The sequence below is a fragment of the Pan troglodytes genome, chromosome 4 (genome assembly GCF_028858775.2).
Source record: "Pan troglodytes isolate AG18354 chromosome 4, NHGRI_mPanTro3-v2.0_pri, whole genome shotgun sequence".
Taxonomy (NCBI): Eukaryota; Metazoa; Chordata; class Mammalia; order Primates; family Hominidae; genus Pan; species Pan troglodytes.
The window spans coordinates 38,637,503-38,654,142 of record NC_072402.2 but is presented as its reverse complement, the minus strand read 5'-3'; the positions used below and the strand labels follow the sequence as shown (position 1 = coordinate 38,654,142).

General features: G+C 42.6%; 1 protein-coding gene across 10 annotated transcripts in view; it reads left to right on the top strand.

Annotated features, from left to right (window-relative positions):
- PDE8B (phosphodiesterase 8B) overlaps nt 1–16,640 on the top strand; it is a 247,221-nt gene that overhangs the window by 203,330 nt on the left and 27,251 nt on the right. For all 10 annotated transcript variants that reach the window (XM_054684286.2, XM_054684284.2, XM_517695.9 and 7 more), the window contains one exon: nt 15,934–15,976. In XM_054684286.2, coding sequence (XP_054540261.1) covers nt 15,934–15,976 — 43 coding nt within the window. The remainder of the gene's footprint in view (nt 1–15,933; nt 15,977–16,640) is intronic.

Below are 16,640 nucleotides of genomic sequence, written 5' to 3'. Positions count from 1 at the left end.
TTTGCACATTGATTTTGTATCCTGAGACTTTGCTGAGGTTGCTTATTAGCTTAAGGAGATTTGGGGCTGAGACGATGGGTTTTCTAAATATACAATCATGTCATCTGCAGAGACAATTTGACTTCCTCTTTTCCTATTTGAATACCCTTTATTTCTTTCTCTTGCCTGATTGCCCTTGCCAGAACTTCCAATACCATGTTGAATAGGCATGGTGAGAGAGGGCATCCTTGTCTTGTGCTGGTTTTCAAAGGGAATGCTTTCAGTTTTTGCCCATTCAGTATGATATTGGCTGTGGGTTTGTCATAAATAGCTGTTACTATTTTGAGATACGTTCAATCAATACCTAGTTTATTGAGAGTTTTTAGTGTGAAGGCATGTTGAATTTTGTTGAAGGCCTTTTCTGCATCTATTGAGGTAATCATGTGTTTTTTGTCATTGGTTCTGTTTATGTGATGGGTCACAGTTATTAATTTGCGTATGTCTAACCAGCCATGCATCCCAGGGATGAAGCCAACCTGATCGTGGTGGATAAGCTTTATGATGTGCTGCTGGATTTGGCTTGCCAGTATTTTATTGAGGATTTTCACATTGATGTTCATCAGGGATATTGGCCTGAAATTTTCTTTTTTTGTTGTGTCTCTACCAGGTTTTGGTATTGGGATGATGCTGGCCTCATAAAATGAGTTAGGGAGGAGTCCCTCTTTTTGTATTGTTTGGAATAGTTTTAGAATGAATGGTACCAGCTCCTCTTTGTACCTTTGGTAGAATTTGACTGTGAATCCTTCTGATCCTGGACTTCTTTTGGTTGGTAGGCTAGTAATTACTGCCTCAATTTCAGGACTTGTTATTGATCTATTCAGGGATTCAACTTCTTCCTGGTTTAGACTTGGGAGGGTGTATGTGTCCAGGAATTTATCTATTTCTTCTAGATTTTCTGGTTTATTTGCGTAGAGGTATTTATAATATTCTCTGATGGTAGTTTGTATTTCTGTGGGATCCATGGTGATACCCCTTTATGATTTTTTATTATATCTATTTGATTCTTCTCTCTTTTCTTCTTTATTAGTCTGGCTAGTGGTCTATTTTGATCTTTTCAAAAATCCAGCTCCTGGATTCATTGATTTTTTTTTTAAGGGTTTTTCGTGTTTCTATCTTCTTCAATTCTGCTCTGATCTTAGTTATTCCTTGTCTTCTGCTAGTTTTTGAATTTATTTGCTCTTGCTTCTCTAGTTCTTTTAATTGTGATGTTAGGGTGTCTATTTTAGATCTTTCCTACTTTCTCTTGTGGGCATTTGGTGGTATAAATTTCCCTCTAAACACTGCTTTAAATGTGTCCCAGAGATTCTGGTACATTGTGTCTTTGTTCTCATTGGTTTAAAAGAACATCTTTACTTCTGCCTTCATTTCATTATTTACCCAGTAGTCATTCAGGAGCAGGTTGTTCAGTTTTCATGTAGTTGTGTGGTTTTGAGTGAGTGAGGTTTTTTTTTTTTTTTTTTTTTTTTTTTTTTGAGATGGAATCTTGCACTGTCACAGTGCAATGGCACGATCTCAGCTCACTGCAACCTCCGCCTCTCAGGTTCAAGTGAGTCTCCTGCCTCAGCCTCCTGAGGAGCTGGGATTACAGGTGTGCATCACCATGCCTGGCCAATTTTTGTATTTTTAGTAGAGACGGGGTTTCACTATGTTGGCCTGGCTTGTCTCAAACTCCTGACCTCGTTATCCACCTGCCTTGGCCTCCCAAAGGGCTGGGATTACAGGCATGAGCCACCAAGCCTGGCCTTGAGTGAGTTTCTTAATCCTGAGTTCTAATTTCATTGCACTGTGGTCTGAGAGACTGTTTGTTTTGATTTCCATTCTTTTGCATTTGCTGAGGAATGTTTTACTTCAAATTATGTGGTCAATTTTGGAATAAGTGTGATGTGGTGCTGAGAGGAATGTATATTCTGTTGATTTGGGGTGGAGAGTTCTGTAGATGTCTATTAGGTTCACTTGGTCCAGAGCTGAGTTCAAGTCCTGCATATCCTTGTTAATTTTCTGTCTTGTTGATCTGTGTAATATTGACAGTGGGGTGTTAAAGTCTCCCACTATTATTGTGTGGGAGTCTAAGTCTCTTTGTAGGTCTCTAAGAACTTGCTTTATGAATCTGGGTGCTCTGTTGTTGGGTGCATATATAATTAGGATAGTTAGCTCTTCCTGTTGCATTGATCCCTTTACCATTATGTAATGGCCTTCTTTTTCTCTTTTGATCTTTGTTGGTTTAAAGTCTGTTTTATCAGAGACTAGGATTGCAACCCCTGGTTTTTTTTGCTTTCCATTTGCTTGGTAAATATCTCTCTATCCCTTTATTTTGAGCCTATGTTTGTCTTTGCACATGAGATGAGTCTCCTGAATACAGCATACCGATGGGTCTTGACTCTTCATCCAATTTGCCAGTCTGTGTCTTTTAATTGGGGCATTTGGCCCATTTACATCTAAAAAAGGTTAATATTGTTATGTGTGAATTCAATCCTGTCATTATGATGCTAGCTGGTTATTTTGCCCGTTAGTTGATGTAGTTTCTTTATAGTGTCGATGGTCTTTACAATTTGGTATGTTTTTGCAGTGGCTGGTACTGGTTTTTCCTTTCCATGTTTAGTGCTTCTTTCAGGAGCTCTTGTAAGGCAGGCCTGGTGGTGACAAAATCTCTCAGCATTTGCTTGTCTGTAAAGGATTTTATTTCTCCTTCACTTATGAAGCTTAGTTTGGCTGGACATGAAATTCTGGGTTGAAAATTCTTTTCTTTAAGAATGTTGAATATTGGTCCCCACTCTCTTCTGGCTTATAGGGTTTCTGCAGAGATATCCGCTGTTACTCTAATGGGCTGCCCTTTGTGGGTAACCCGACCTTTCTCACTGGCTGCCCTTAACATTTTTTCCTTCATTTCAACCTTGGTGAATTCACCGATTACATGCCTTGGGGTGTCTTGGGGTTGCTCTTCTCGAGGAGTATCTTTGTGGTGTTCTCTGTAATTCCTGAATTTGAATATTGGCCTGTCTTGCTAGGTTGGGGAAGTTCTCCTGGATAATATCCTGAAGAGTGTTTTCCAACTTGGTTCCATTCTCCCCATCACTTTCAGGTACACCAGTCAAATGTAGGTTTGGTCTTTTCACATAGTCCCATATTTCTTGGAGGCCTTGTTCATTCCTTTTCATTCTTTTTTCTCTAATCTTGTCTTCTAGCTTTATTTCTTTAGTTGATCTTTAATCTTTGATATCCTTTCTTCTGCTTGATCGATTCGGCTATTGATACTTGTGTATGCTTCACGAAGTTCTTGTGCTGTGTTTTTCAGCTCCATCAGGTCATTTATGTTCTTCTCTAAACTGGTTATTCTAGATAGCAATTCCTCTAACCTTTTTTCAATGTTCTTAGTTTCCTTGCATTGGGTTAGAACATGCTCCTTTAGCTCGGAGGAGTTTGTTATTACCCACCTTCTGAAGCCTACTTCTGTCAATTCGTCAAACTCATTCTCTGTCCACTTTTGTTCCCTTGCTGGCAAGGAGTTGTGATCCTTTGGAGGAGAAGAGGTGTTCTGGTTTTTGGAATTTTCAGCCTTTTTGCGCTGGTTTCTCCCCATCTTCATGTATTTATCTACCTTTGGTCTTTCATGTTGGTGACCTTCAGATGGAGTCTCTGAGTAGACGTCCTTTTTGTTGATGTTGATGCTATTCCTGTCTGTTAGTTTTCCTTCTAACAGGCCTCTCTGCTACAGGTCTCCTGGAGTTTGCTGGAGATCCACTCCAGACACTGTTTGCCTGGGTATCACCAGTGGAGGCTGCAGAACAGCAAAGATTGCTCCCTGATCCTTCCTCTGGAAGCTTCAGCCCAAAGGGGCACCAGCCAGATGCCAGCCAGAGCTCTCCTGTATGAGGTGTCTGTCGGCCCCTACTGGGAGATATCTCCCAGTCAGGATACATGGGGGTCAGGGACACACTTGAGGAGGCAGTCTGACCTTAGCAGAGCTTGCACACTGTGCTGGGAGATCCGCTGCTCTCCTCAGAGCTGTCAGGCCAGGATGTTCAAGTCTGCTGAAGCTGTGTCCACAGCTGCCCCTTCCCCAACATGCTCTGTCCCAGGGAGATGAGGGTTTTATCTATAAGTCCCTGACTGGGAATGCTGCCTTTTTTTCAGAGATGGCCTGCCCAGAGAGGAGGAATCTAGAGAGGCAGTCTGGCCACAGTGGCCTTACTGAGCTGCAGTGGGCTCCACCCAGTTTGAACTTCCCGGTGGCTTTGTTTACACTATAAGGGTAAAACCACCTACTCAAGTTTCAGCAGTGGCAGATACCCCTCCCCACGCCAAGCTCAAGCATCCCAAGTTGACCTTAGACTACTGTGCTGGCAGCGAGAATTTCAGGCCAGTGGATCTGAGCTTTCTGGGCTCCGTGGAGGTGGGACCCGCTGAACCAGACCACTTGGCTCCCTGGCTTCAGTCTCCTTTCCAGGAGAGTGAGTGGTTCTGTTTCGCTGGTGTTCCAGGCAGCACTAGGGTATGAAAAAAAAATCCTGCATCTAGCTTGGTGTCTGTCCAAACGGCCGCCCAGTTTTGTGCTTGAAACCCAGGGTCCTGGTGGCATAGGCACCAGAGGGAATCTCCTGGTCTTCAGATTGCAAAGACTGTGGGAAAAGTGCTGTATCTGGGCCGGAATGCACCATTCCTCAGGGCACAGTCCCTCATGGCTTCCCTTGGATAGGGGAGGGAATTCTCCAACCCCTTGTGTTTCCCAGGTGAGGCAATGCCCCACCCTGCTTTGGCTCACCCTCTGTGGGCTGCACCCACTGCCCAACCAGTCGCAATGAGATGAACCAGGTACCTCAGTTGGAAATACAGAATTCACCCGCCTTCTGCGGTGATCTCGCTGGAAGCTGCAGACGGGAGCTGTTCCTATTTGGCCCTCTTGTCTGCAATCCCTTCCTTGAGTTTTGACAAAGCATATAATACTGGAACCTTATCCCCATCACGATATTAAACCTTGCCGTCCCAAAAGTCCCTTCATGCCCCTTCACAGTCTATCTCTGTCCACCCATCCTGCTCGCCCCCAGAGGTGACCACTTTTCTGAATTACTGAACCATAGATTAGAGTTTGAGTGTATACTGTCATGGTTGGCTTCTCTCACTCATAATGTTTTTGAGGTTCATCTTCACTGTATCATTTTTTTTCCTTTTTATTACTGAATATTCCTTTGCATCAGTCTATCGCAGTGTGGAGAATCTACTTCTGCTGATGGACTCCAGGGCTGTTTCCAGCTTTTGGCTGCTTTGAACATTCTTGGACAAGTTTTTTTGTGAATATATGCTTCTGTTTGCCTTGAGTAAACACTTAGGAGTGGGACTGTTGGGCTGCGTAGTAGGTGGATGGCTAATTTTAAAAGAAACTGGCAGGCCTTTTTTCCAAAGTGGTTGTACAATTTTATACTCCCTCCAACTATGTATGAGAGTTCCAGTTGTTCCATAGCCTTGACAAAACTTCTTTTTAATTTTAGACATTCTGGTGGGTGTGTAGATAAATAGGATTTTTAAATGATTATTTAAGAGACAAATGACCCTGAAATCATGCACACATACACACAAATACCTAACTCAGAATTAATAGTGCTTTTTAGAACCAAGCAAAATCAGATGTTTGTAAACAAAGCATTTAGCACAAGGACAGCAAAATTTGTGGCAACTTATAATATTTTGAAGTAATTAAGGGTTTGAAATTATTTTTCTCCCTGAAACAAGCTGTAAGCCTCCAAGGACTTGCTGAGGAATCCTAGCTTCGAGCTCTGGCAAAGAGCTTCACAGGCCAAGGAGAGCAGTATTCACATTGCACAAACTAAGCACTAAAGCCTTCAGTTTCCCCAGTAACACACAAAATCAAACTTCCCAGTCACTGCTGCAAATGAGAATATTCTACATTTTATGCTTTTACAAGAGGAGAAACACACACCACACTACAGAGAGACTGACTGGCATGGGGCATTGATGCCATTGAATCCCCGTCCCTTTGCTTTGAGTTAGTTTGCACATGACAAAACCTTTTGATAAGAGATACTCACACTTCCCCCCAAATTTCAAGGAAAACTGTGTTTCAGAGAGATGTCCCGCACTAATGCAGGGGGTGTTTCCTTGACCCCAGTTTAACAAGCCCGGTCCTGGCACATCCCTTCTGGGGCTTCACTGTAAAGAGCAGCTTGACAGAGCAAATGGTTTTAGAGCCAAAGGGACACATTTGAAATTGGCTCTGCATACTACCTGTGTGGCTTGGGCAAGTTTCTTAACCTCTTAAACCTCAGCTTCCTTGCCTGTTCCAAGCAATGAGGATACCTCCCCTTGTGCAAGAGTGCCATCATGATTAGACTGCAGATGTGATGCTGCCAGCATGTGGGAATACACGTAAGAGATGGCTGTGGAGCAAAGTTCATCCCCCTGGCTGCCTACCAGAGAGAATGCCAAACCACAGACCCACTCATTCCGTATCTATTCTCCCAATGAGCTCAACTAAGTATTAAGGAAATAATTTTAGAATAATTTCTACTGAAATGACTGGTAAATGTAGGGTCCACAAGAAAATTCTGATTCTAGGAGAATTTTCATCCAAGTGAATCATTAGTTGTACGGTGGGGTATCTGGAAGAGGTACATGGATAATCAGAGTCAGCTTCAGTGAAAACCCAGCACCACTGGGGTGTGACAGGGGAAGGTCTGCTGGCACTGCTCTCGGCACAGAGCATCATTAAGTCGGTCCCACAATAGAGTTCCTGACGGCAGATGCTGCTGCAGCCAGGAAGAGTCTCTGCTTATAGAGCAAGGAGTTATCTCCAGGCTGGGTTGCTAGCCATAGGCATGCAGAGAGCCCAGCAAAGGCAGGTGAGCCAGTCTGGGGGTGTGTTCAGCTCAAAATGCCAAATTATACTTGAAGAAGAATGGCCCAGAGCCACCTCAGCAGGTGGAATTGGTACCTGTCATCCCTGCTTCTCCCTGTACCTAGTGGCTGGCGTACATTTTCATCCCCAAAGCAGGATGTGCATGTGAACCTGCTGGCCTTGGGCTTTATCTGGCTCCACTCTAGACAGAACACAAAACCCATGTTGACATCGCAGGAGCTCCACGAGCCAATCGGCTGGCCCAAGGGGCAGAGGATACGCAAGAAAGGCTTTTTGTTGTGTTTTGTTTTTTGTTTTGTTTTTAAATAACATAGGGAGCCATGGGACACAGCTTCTAAAGGAGAGATGCGTTTTGATTCAGAAAGAAAAGCTAAGCACTTAAAAATCACTTGTTTTTGTGTTAAAGCTATTTGCAAGAACAATTTGCAAGGCAAAAGTTTTATTCATTTGGTATCATATAAAAAATTCACACTATATCAGTAAGTAGCTGTATAGCAAATGGTCTTTATCCCTGAAGAAAACATGAAACATGGGAAATAAAAATGTCCCATAATTATGGGATAAATGAGTCACAGCCCTTAGTCACATTTTGACCAGGATATCACACAGGTTGGTCATGTAATTGTTTCCGTAATTATGTGGAATGGACTGAGCAGAAGAGTTGGTAGAAAATCCTATTTTCACGCTTCAGTTTTACGTGATGATTTTTCAGTGGTTCAGTCAAGCTGAAACCTTTTACCTGTATCTGTCATACAGGGTGTTCTGCAGTGGACAGGCCTATGCAGACCTACCCCCCAAAGTCTGAGGAAGCTGAGAGGCCAAAGAAAGAGACTGACAACTCTAGTTGTCAGAAAGGAACATTAATAAGAACTTAAGAACAAAAGCCCTGTCTGTGTCTCTGGCAGCAGTGAGACAAGATGGTAGATCCCTGCACCATTACCCCCAGACCCAGGGCTTATATACCATACAGAAAGGGTGATTCAGAGGGATGTGTAGGACAACTGAAGTATGATAACATCAAGGTTGTTTGACCTAATGGCAGTATTTACAGTAGGTATGTGCTTTTACCCAAGGAACACTAGATAATTTGGGAATCTTTGAGGCCTTCTCAGAACTGAGGTTATTCAGAAGACAACATGGCAGATTAGCATCCAAGATGGAGTTGCTTTGGCCTCCACACTCCAGCCTCCCAAAACCAGCTCTTAAAATCTCATGCACTCTTCCTCTTCTGTGATGGTCTCTTAGCCTGTAGGGGAGGGTGGCTATAGCTTTAGTAGCAGTACATTGGCAATGGAAAACAGCTCAGGCCCAGTGGGATTCCAAATGAGGGAGGTTCACAGGCTGTTGAATCATCTCTAGTCTTAGGAATACCATGACTTCAGTTTTCTCAGAAGAAGTAAGACAATGAGAGATACTTAACATTAATAATTTGAATAGTAGAAATACAATGACACTTGAAAGAGAATTCGTATGCCAGAACAACAACAACAAAAAAAGCCTATTAGTCAACTAGAAGAAAATTAAAACTTGGTTCTTCTTTAGAGACTTGTTGTAGCCAGGAAGTAATTCAGGTTTAGCCCAAATTGTAGGCAAATAATAAAAACTCAAGAACAGTATTTCAGGTCCAGGTACAGTGGCTCACGCCTGTAATCCCAGCACTTTGGGAGGCTGAAGAGGGCAGATTGCATCAGCTCAGGAGTTGGAGACTAGCTTGGCCAACATGGGAAAACCCTGTCTCTACTAAAAATACAAAAATTAGCTGGGTGTGGTGGCACATGCCTGTAATCCCAGCTACTCGGGTGGCTGAGGCCTGAGAATAGTTTGGACCCGGGAGGCAGAAGTTGCAGTGAGCCAAGTTTGCACCCACTGCTCTCCAGCCTGGACGACAGAGTGAGACTGTCTCCAAAAAAAGAAAAAGAAAAAAGAAAAAGAAAGAGTGGTTAGGACTAGAATCTAAGTTTTTCTCTCTCCAGTTTCCCCATTTCTACCAAGGATAAATTATAGTACCTTGCTATTTCAGGAATAATGAAAAATAAAAAATAAAAAAATTACAGGACCAATTTATTTGCTTTAGTTGCAAAATAAATTTTAGTCTCACTATACTTGGCCTAATTATTTGCTTAAAGTGTAGCAAGAATAGTTATTAGTCATATAGGCTTCTTTTCAGTTGGCTTCGCTGGAACTTTATAAGGAATTTTGGATTTGACATTTTAAAAGCCTTGAGACTAAGGATTCCCCTTTAGACTATGCTTGTAATACCTATACATAGGTACTATACCTGTAGAAATTCCTCTCCTCTTCAGTTCCCAAAATATCTTGGTTCCTGGGCCTGTCAGAAAGTGATATTCTTTACTCACCAGAGGCCGGGAACCTTGTAAGGAACCATTTAGACAACGTACCAAGTTAGTCTTTCCAAAGGACTTTTTATCAGCTCTATAAAGTCAATGTCAATTCCTCAAAGCAGTCTGGTTATATCTGAAAATACATGATTCTAGTCAAAGCCTTGGCGAAATAACCAGTGTTTCCAATTGTGTCCTGTTACAAAACAAAACAGATTCTTACTGAATTTATGCAAACAACTACATTGCCATAAAGTAAGAATACTCATGAAAAGTTTCCAAATTCTGGAGAACTCAGGTAGAGGGAAGAAGTAAATTTTGCTCACAAAAGTATCCTTTACAATCAGAGTAGCAGTCTTCCAAACAGGATGTTGCCCGTTCATCATGGAACGGCCATCCACAAACCAAGCAGCTCTTTGTCAGTCAGGTGAGGGAGCTGTTTGTCGGGCACTGTAGAATCCAGCAGCTCCTCACACAGTTTCAGAGTCAGTCCTAGGGAAAAAAGAGGCTCTCTGCTCATGAGTATCTCCTCCTCGCACTCTTCAGGTAGCAAGATCCTATATAAACCATTTCCATTTTATCATGGGACTCTTTTTGGGCACTATGATCCCCATCAGAGTGTTTCTCTGACATTACCCCCATATGCCTTAGTAAATGATTCACTAAGGGCTGTCAAGTGAAGAATTTATCCCTACAAGCACTCTGGCATGCTACATTCTGTGGGCTCAGGCAGTCTTATTCCCATTTAGCATGTCCAATTAATATTGCTCAAAGGGCAGATTTGCATGCCTTCTCTTCTGTAGTACTAGGTAGGAAAAATGTTTCAGCAGTCAGATATAATATCCATTTTCATAAAACATTTAAGGAAAGGAGATATAACTATTTCACATAAAGCCTATTTAAACATTTCAACTTTCATAATTCTATCAGCCCTTACATTTTTATGTTCTGCTTCCAGGAACTTCTCTTTTTCACCCCTAGACCATTTTACCCTCTTGTCAAAAAGGCTTTGGCTTTGCAGCAGGGGATTGAGCCAAGGGACCTGGGCACTTTGGTCAATGTGTCTTGATTAATTACCTCAACATTGCCCCAGGCAACTGTTGATCACCTTTCTCATTTTAATCTTTACCTTTTGATTTTTCAAAAAAATATTTTCCAATCTAGGGTAAATACAGAAAACTGGTTTGGGTTCATGTAATGTTGGGGGAAAAGCAGGGGCTCACTATGGTCCATCCAGCTTTTGTTAGTGTTGTATTAAGAACTTTGTTTGAACCCTATCAATTTCCAATTAATTCAGTTTCTTTTTTGAGACAGAGTCTCACTCTGTCGCCCAGGCTGGAGTGCAGTGGCGCGATCTCGGCTCACTGCAAGCTCCGCCTCCCGGGTTCACGCCATTCTCCTGCCTCAGCCTCCCGAGTGGCTGGGACTACAGGCACCCGGCACCACGCCCGGCTACTTTTCGTATTTTTAGTAGAGAGGGGGTTTCACTGTGTTAGCCAGGATGGTCTCAATCTCCTGACCTCATGATCCGCCCGCCTCAGCCTCCCAAAGTGCTGGGATTATAGGTGTGAGCCACCGTGCCCAGCCAATTCAATTTATTTTTTATTTATTTTTTTTGAGACGGAGTCTCCCTCTGTCGCCCAGGCCAGAGTGCAGTGGCGCTATCTCGGCTCACTGCAAGCTCCGCCTTCCGGGTTCACGCTATTCTCCTGCCTAAGCCTCTCCAGTAGCTGGGACTACAGACGCCCGCCACCGCTCCCGGCTAATTTTTTGTGTTTTTAGTAGAGACGGGTTTTCACCGTGTTAGCCAGGATGGTCTCGATCTCCTGACCTCGTGATCCGCCCGCCTCGGCCTTTCAAAATGCTGGGATTACAGGCGTGAGCCACCGCGCCCGACCTTCAGTTTCTTAATAACCAAGATTTCCACCCTGCTGGGACAAATTCCATGACTCTCCCTTTCTGTTTTTCTTAGTTTCACCCCTTTCAATGTTTAAAAATTTACCTTTTAAAATAACTTTAAAATTTTTCACTTCGCTAGGATAAGTCCTTTGACTCTCCTTTTTGCCATTCCCTATGCTCTTGTTAATTAGCCTAATGTTTTTATTAGCATCTGTAAGACCCATGAGGGGAAGTTGAGACAGCAAATTTGAGGCTTCCTGAACTTTTAATTTTTCATCAGTAACGAAGTGCCCACGCAAAAGTCCCTCCTACCCCACCCCCACCCCCTCACCAGACACACACATGCTTAACCACAGCATTTACCATGACCTGGGTAATAGGCATATTGATGGGGTGGATATCCCTGTCATAAAGCCAGTTCCACATGGCTTATAGACAAAGCATATCAGCTGCTTCATCTGGGGTGCTCCACGTAGCATTGGGGTTGACCCCATTCTCAGGGTAAACAGATCTTACAGAGGCTTTTATCCAGTCCACCAGGCTGGCTGTTCCCTCAGGAATAACCTCCCATGTGTCTGGATCACATATAGCCATCTGTGATTGTTCGGTAGTGAGCTGGGGATCCTGCATCAACCCAAACATGTTTTACCACTCTGCAGCATTTAAAACCAAAGACACTGCTCCAAATTAGCTACTTTCACAATTCAACGAAAGGTTTTATCCAGGGAGCTGATGATGCCTATCTACAAAAGGGAACAATTCCTTCACACAGTACCCTCTGGTTTCAGCAGTTACTTGGTTTTGCCCTTCCCCTGCATTGACTACCTTCTTGGCAACCACAGGTCTCAGAGGTACTTTCTGTTGCCCTGTCATTATTTTCCCCTTTGTAGATAGCTTTGAGGCTAATGATTTGAGCTCAGACAGACCCACATTTGAGCTTGGTCCAGCCTCAAGGCCCAATCTGGCACTCTTATTTTAGCTTTTATAGAAAATAACCAAGGTACTGAATATTTCACTTTTCCTTATTGGTTTGCATTTACTTATGTATCCAGTGAACAACTCCTTAGGAGTTGGATTTTTCTCTAAATTCCACTGGTAACTCTTACCTTTTAGTAACCGAGCACAGCACAGCTACAGCTCCATACCATAGGTGACCACGTGGCCGCCCAGGAATCAATCAAAAGTTCCTCATTCTCTATCCTTTTATCCTTTCCCTTTCTATCCGTCTAGTTTTATCTGTATCATTTTTCATTCATTTTAAAACAACCTTTAAATAGCCTCTAAACTATGTGGTTACTCTTCCTTTAGGCAAAAACCTCATCTTCATGTTTTTAATAAACTTCTTTATCAAAACACATCTTTCTTTCTTCACTTTCATATAGAATTGTTTCTCTTATATTTAGTAGTTTTAATTACATATATTAACTACTACTTTAACTCTTAGTAACCCTAATTTCCATGGAAAAACCTAGCATTACTTAATTTAACATAACAGACTTTAAAATTTCAAATTACTGAAAAGAACTTTGAAACTAGTTTTATTTGAAAGATTACTAAAGTTAGGTGAACTAAAAGGCATTTGTGTTGGTTTCTATATTTCTGATAAGAAGTTTTTTTTTGTTGTTGTTTTTGTTTTTTTGTTTTTTTTTTTTTGAGGCAGAGTCTCACTGTGTTACCCAGGCTGGAGTACAGTGGCATGATCTCAGCTCACTGTAACCTCTGCCTCCTGGGTTCAAGCAGTTCTGTCTTAGCCTCCCAAGTAGCTGGGACTACAGGTGCACACCACCCTGCCTGGCTAATTTTTGTATTTTTGGTAGAGACAGGGTTTCACCATATTGGTTAGGCTGGTCTCAAACTCCTGACCTCAGGTGATTCACCTGCCTCGGCCTCCCAAAGTGCTGGGATTACAGGAGTGAGCCACTGTGCCCAGCCAGAACTTACTTTTTCTTTAAGCCAAATTAGAGCTCTGTCATATATTTTGGTAATGATGTATCACATATATAACATACTAAATATATATAGACATACACACAAACAGAAGCAGATCTTATAGACTTATAAGATTCTTCATTTGCCAGTTCTCAAATAGCTTCTCTCCCACCTTTACACAACCCACCCAAAGACATGACTCAGATGAAACAAGGTGGAGAAGATCTACATCTCTAAGGCACAGAACTTAGACCTAAACAGCATTATCTGGAAACAAAATTGCCAGGAAAAATGTCTTCTCTTCAACTTAGCTTGTTTCTTACATTACTGGCTTCAAGGTGTCAGTATATTCTTATATTACTGGCTTTAAGGAACAGGGCCAAGAAAGCATGGAAGTTTTAGGGCCTAAACCACACAATTCTTATCCAAACATGCCAAGAAATGAGTAGCCCTTATAGTAGTAACCACTTGCTTTAACAACTGCTGTCGGCCACCTCTAACAATATAGCTGTTGCCCGTGACTGCTAGCCATTACGTACAAGGTCAGCAACTCTCACAGTAAAAAGTAATCTCTGTACCCCACCCCCCGCCTCCCCACACACTAACCAGAGATGAGATAACACAATACAAAAGAGTGCAGTTTTAGACCTGAGTAGAATCTGTCTGCTTACTACCCTTGGGTTTCATGAGGAAAAAGATTCTTCCCCAAAAGAGGAGTCTTTGATGCCGTCTGTTTTCCCCAAGGGATCCCAGGCTGTTGGAAATTCCTTTTTTTAGATCCCTCGTGTGGCAAGAAGTAGTAGGAACAGACAGAAGTAAATGGAGAAACAGAATTTGGTCAGAAGTTTTACAGAGAGTGCAGAGGCCTTAATACATATGTAAACATATGCAGCCCAAATTTCAGTTTTAACTAAGTTTACTTTTGACTGTAGGGCCCTTAAAAAAAAAAACCTTTTTCCTAATTGTAATTCCTAATCAAGCTGTTTTACTTTTTTTTTTTTTTTTTTTGAAATGGAGTCTCACTCTGTTGCCCAGGCTGGAGTGCAGTGGCACAATCTCTGCTCACTGCAACCTCTGCCTCCTGGATTCAAGCAATTCTCCTGCCTCAGCCTCCTGAGTAAACTGGGACTACAGGCGCCTGCCACCCCACCCAGCTAATATTATATTTTTAGTAGAGAGGGGGTTTCACCATGTTGGCTAGGCTGGTCTTGAACTCCTGACCTGAAGTGATCACCCGCTTTGGCCTCCCAAAGTGCTGGGATTACAGGAGTGAGCCACGGCACCCGGCCGGCTGTTTTACTTTTGTGTCTGCTGCTGGCTGGCTCCCGCTAAGACGCGGTCATCTTACTGCACTGGCTGCCCGCCGCCCTTCCGGGCCACAGTGTGATGGTTGGCGCTCAGTTCACCGTCACTCTAAACCCGCTGGCATTTGGGGTCATCCCCACACTCACGGGGTGGTCCACAATCATCTGAAATGTGAGCCACACCATTCCACATAGAAGTGGCTGCCCACCACAAGATTTCCTCCATTTTTTGGTCTCTCAGCTCCTGGCCTGGCTTACCACACGTCAGGGTGGGCAGGCCTGTGCACACCTACCCCAAAGTCCGAGGAAGCTGAGAGGCCAAAGAAAGAGGCTGATGAATCCCGTTCCTCGGAATGAAACATCAAATAGGAACTTATGAACAGAAGCCACGTCTGTGTCTTGGATGGTGGCAAGACAAGATAATGGATCCCTGTTCCATTACCCACAGACCCAGCACTTACATACCAGAGGAAAGGAATGTGTAGGACACTTGCAGAGAAAGGCAAGAATGCTATGTGAATCTGCCTAAGGGCAGGATTTATGGTCAAGGTTGTTTTGATGTAAGGGCAGGATTTACGGTAAGTACATGCTCTTCTTACACAAGGAACAGTAGATAAAATAGTAATATTGGAGGCCATCCCGGAACTGGGGTTAATCAGAAGTCAACATGGTGGATTAGCATCCAACATGGAGTTGCTTTGGCCTCCGCAGACAGGGTTTCTGGCTATTACAGTTGATGTTGCTAAGCCATATTAATCTGCCTCTGCAGATGTCCTACACACTCATCTGTCTTATTTTTCAAGTTAACCTACCCCATTCATTGAGTGGCTACAAAGATTTAATGGTCTGAGCACTTGAAAGTAGGTGGATTTAGCAGTGAAGCAGCATGATTATAAGTTTAATAGAACTAAATGTGCCCCACTAACAGTGTTGGGGTCAGTTATAAAACAAGAAATGCAGGATCCCAAAGAAAGCACACTTATTATTTCTAGTGCTAATGACTTCCTTTTGTCATTTGACAGACATTTATTGAGCATTAGCACAAAATCATTAACAACAAAAAAATTGATAATGAGAAAGAACTAGGTGCAAAACTGCATCTAAAGTTGAGATCTCATCATGAGAAAACATTTTATAAATTGTCTATAATTGAGCATTTGAAGAGCTTTGTAGGAAATGTTTTTAACTCCTAGGCTTAAATTCAGATTAGCCTTATAAATAACTCAAATTTAGTTATATCTTTTATCTTTCTGCATTTCTGTAGGCTGTCAAAATGAGACAGTAGCTGACTGGAGAAGTAGATGTCCTGTCTAGAGAGTATGTGCCTTGGGTACCTTCCTGCTCTCAGGCTCAGCCATTCTATAAGTGTCTGAAAGTAACAGAGCCTTTGGAGTAGTACTACTTGGTGTATGTCTTTCATCTGTTCATATTATATGTGCAGCTTCTTGCTTTCTTCAAGTCTTCAGAGCTTTTTAACTAAATTGTTTGATGAGAAATATAGCAAATGGCATATTTAAAATCTTTCTCGTTTTATCAAACTTTTGAACAACTTTAGATTCACAAGATTCATCGTGATTCAGGAGACAATTCTCAGACAGGTGAGAATACTTCAATTGAACTCTAACATACTTAGGAGGCAGCTGTGGGTTTAAATGTATACATTTCTCTGAAGAAGTCTAAGTTGACATCTACTACCCCAGAATGTGGAGTGCTAAAATCCACGTGCTCATATCACAAGGTTGGCAAGCCAGAAGAAAAGCAGAAATCCCTTAAAATGTCCTTGAATCTTCCTTTATGGCAACCTTATCATACTGAACGCCCTCCCCATCTTGTTTTTCTTTTCTTGGCGAGATACCATGTAGGACAGATAAACCCAAGAGAGTGGGCCGAAAGTCTAGGGGAGACACTGGTTGAATATGACACAGGTGACAATATGGTAGTTGCTCAACCATGTCCAGTCCCCCTTTTCTTTGCACGAATTGGTGACTGTACAGTTGGAAAATGTGGCTAGGTCCTGGCCTGGGAGGCAGAAGCACCAAGTTCCTATTTCAGTTTCCTACTCGCTCATTTCATATGTTGGGCAAGACTCTGCTTGGTTCTTGGCTTCCTCCATAAAAAGAGGAGCTGGACCTGATGACTTCTACAAGTGGAAAGGTCTGGAATTCTCTGACCATTAGAGGGAAAAAAAATCAGTCTGCTACCAAGAAGTTAAGATTTTTGTTCCTGCAAGAATTGTAACATTCTTTGCCCTGTTGGTGGCTT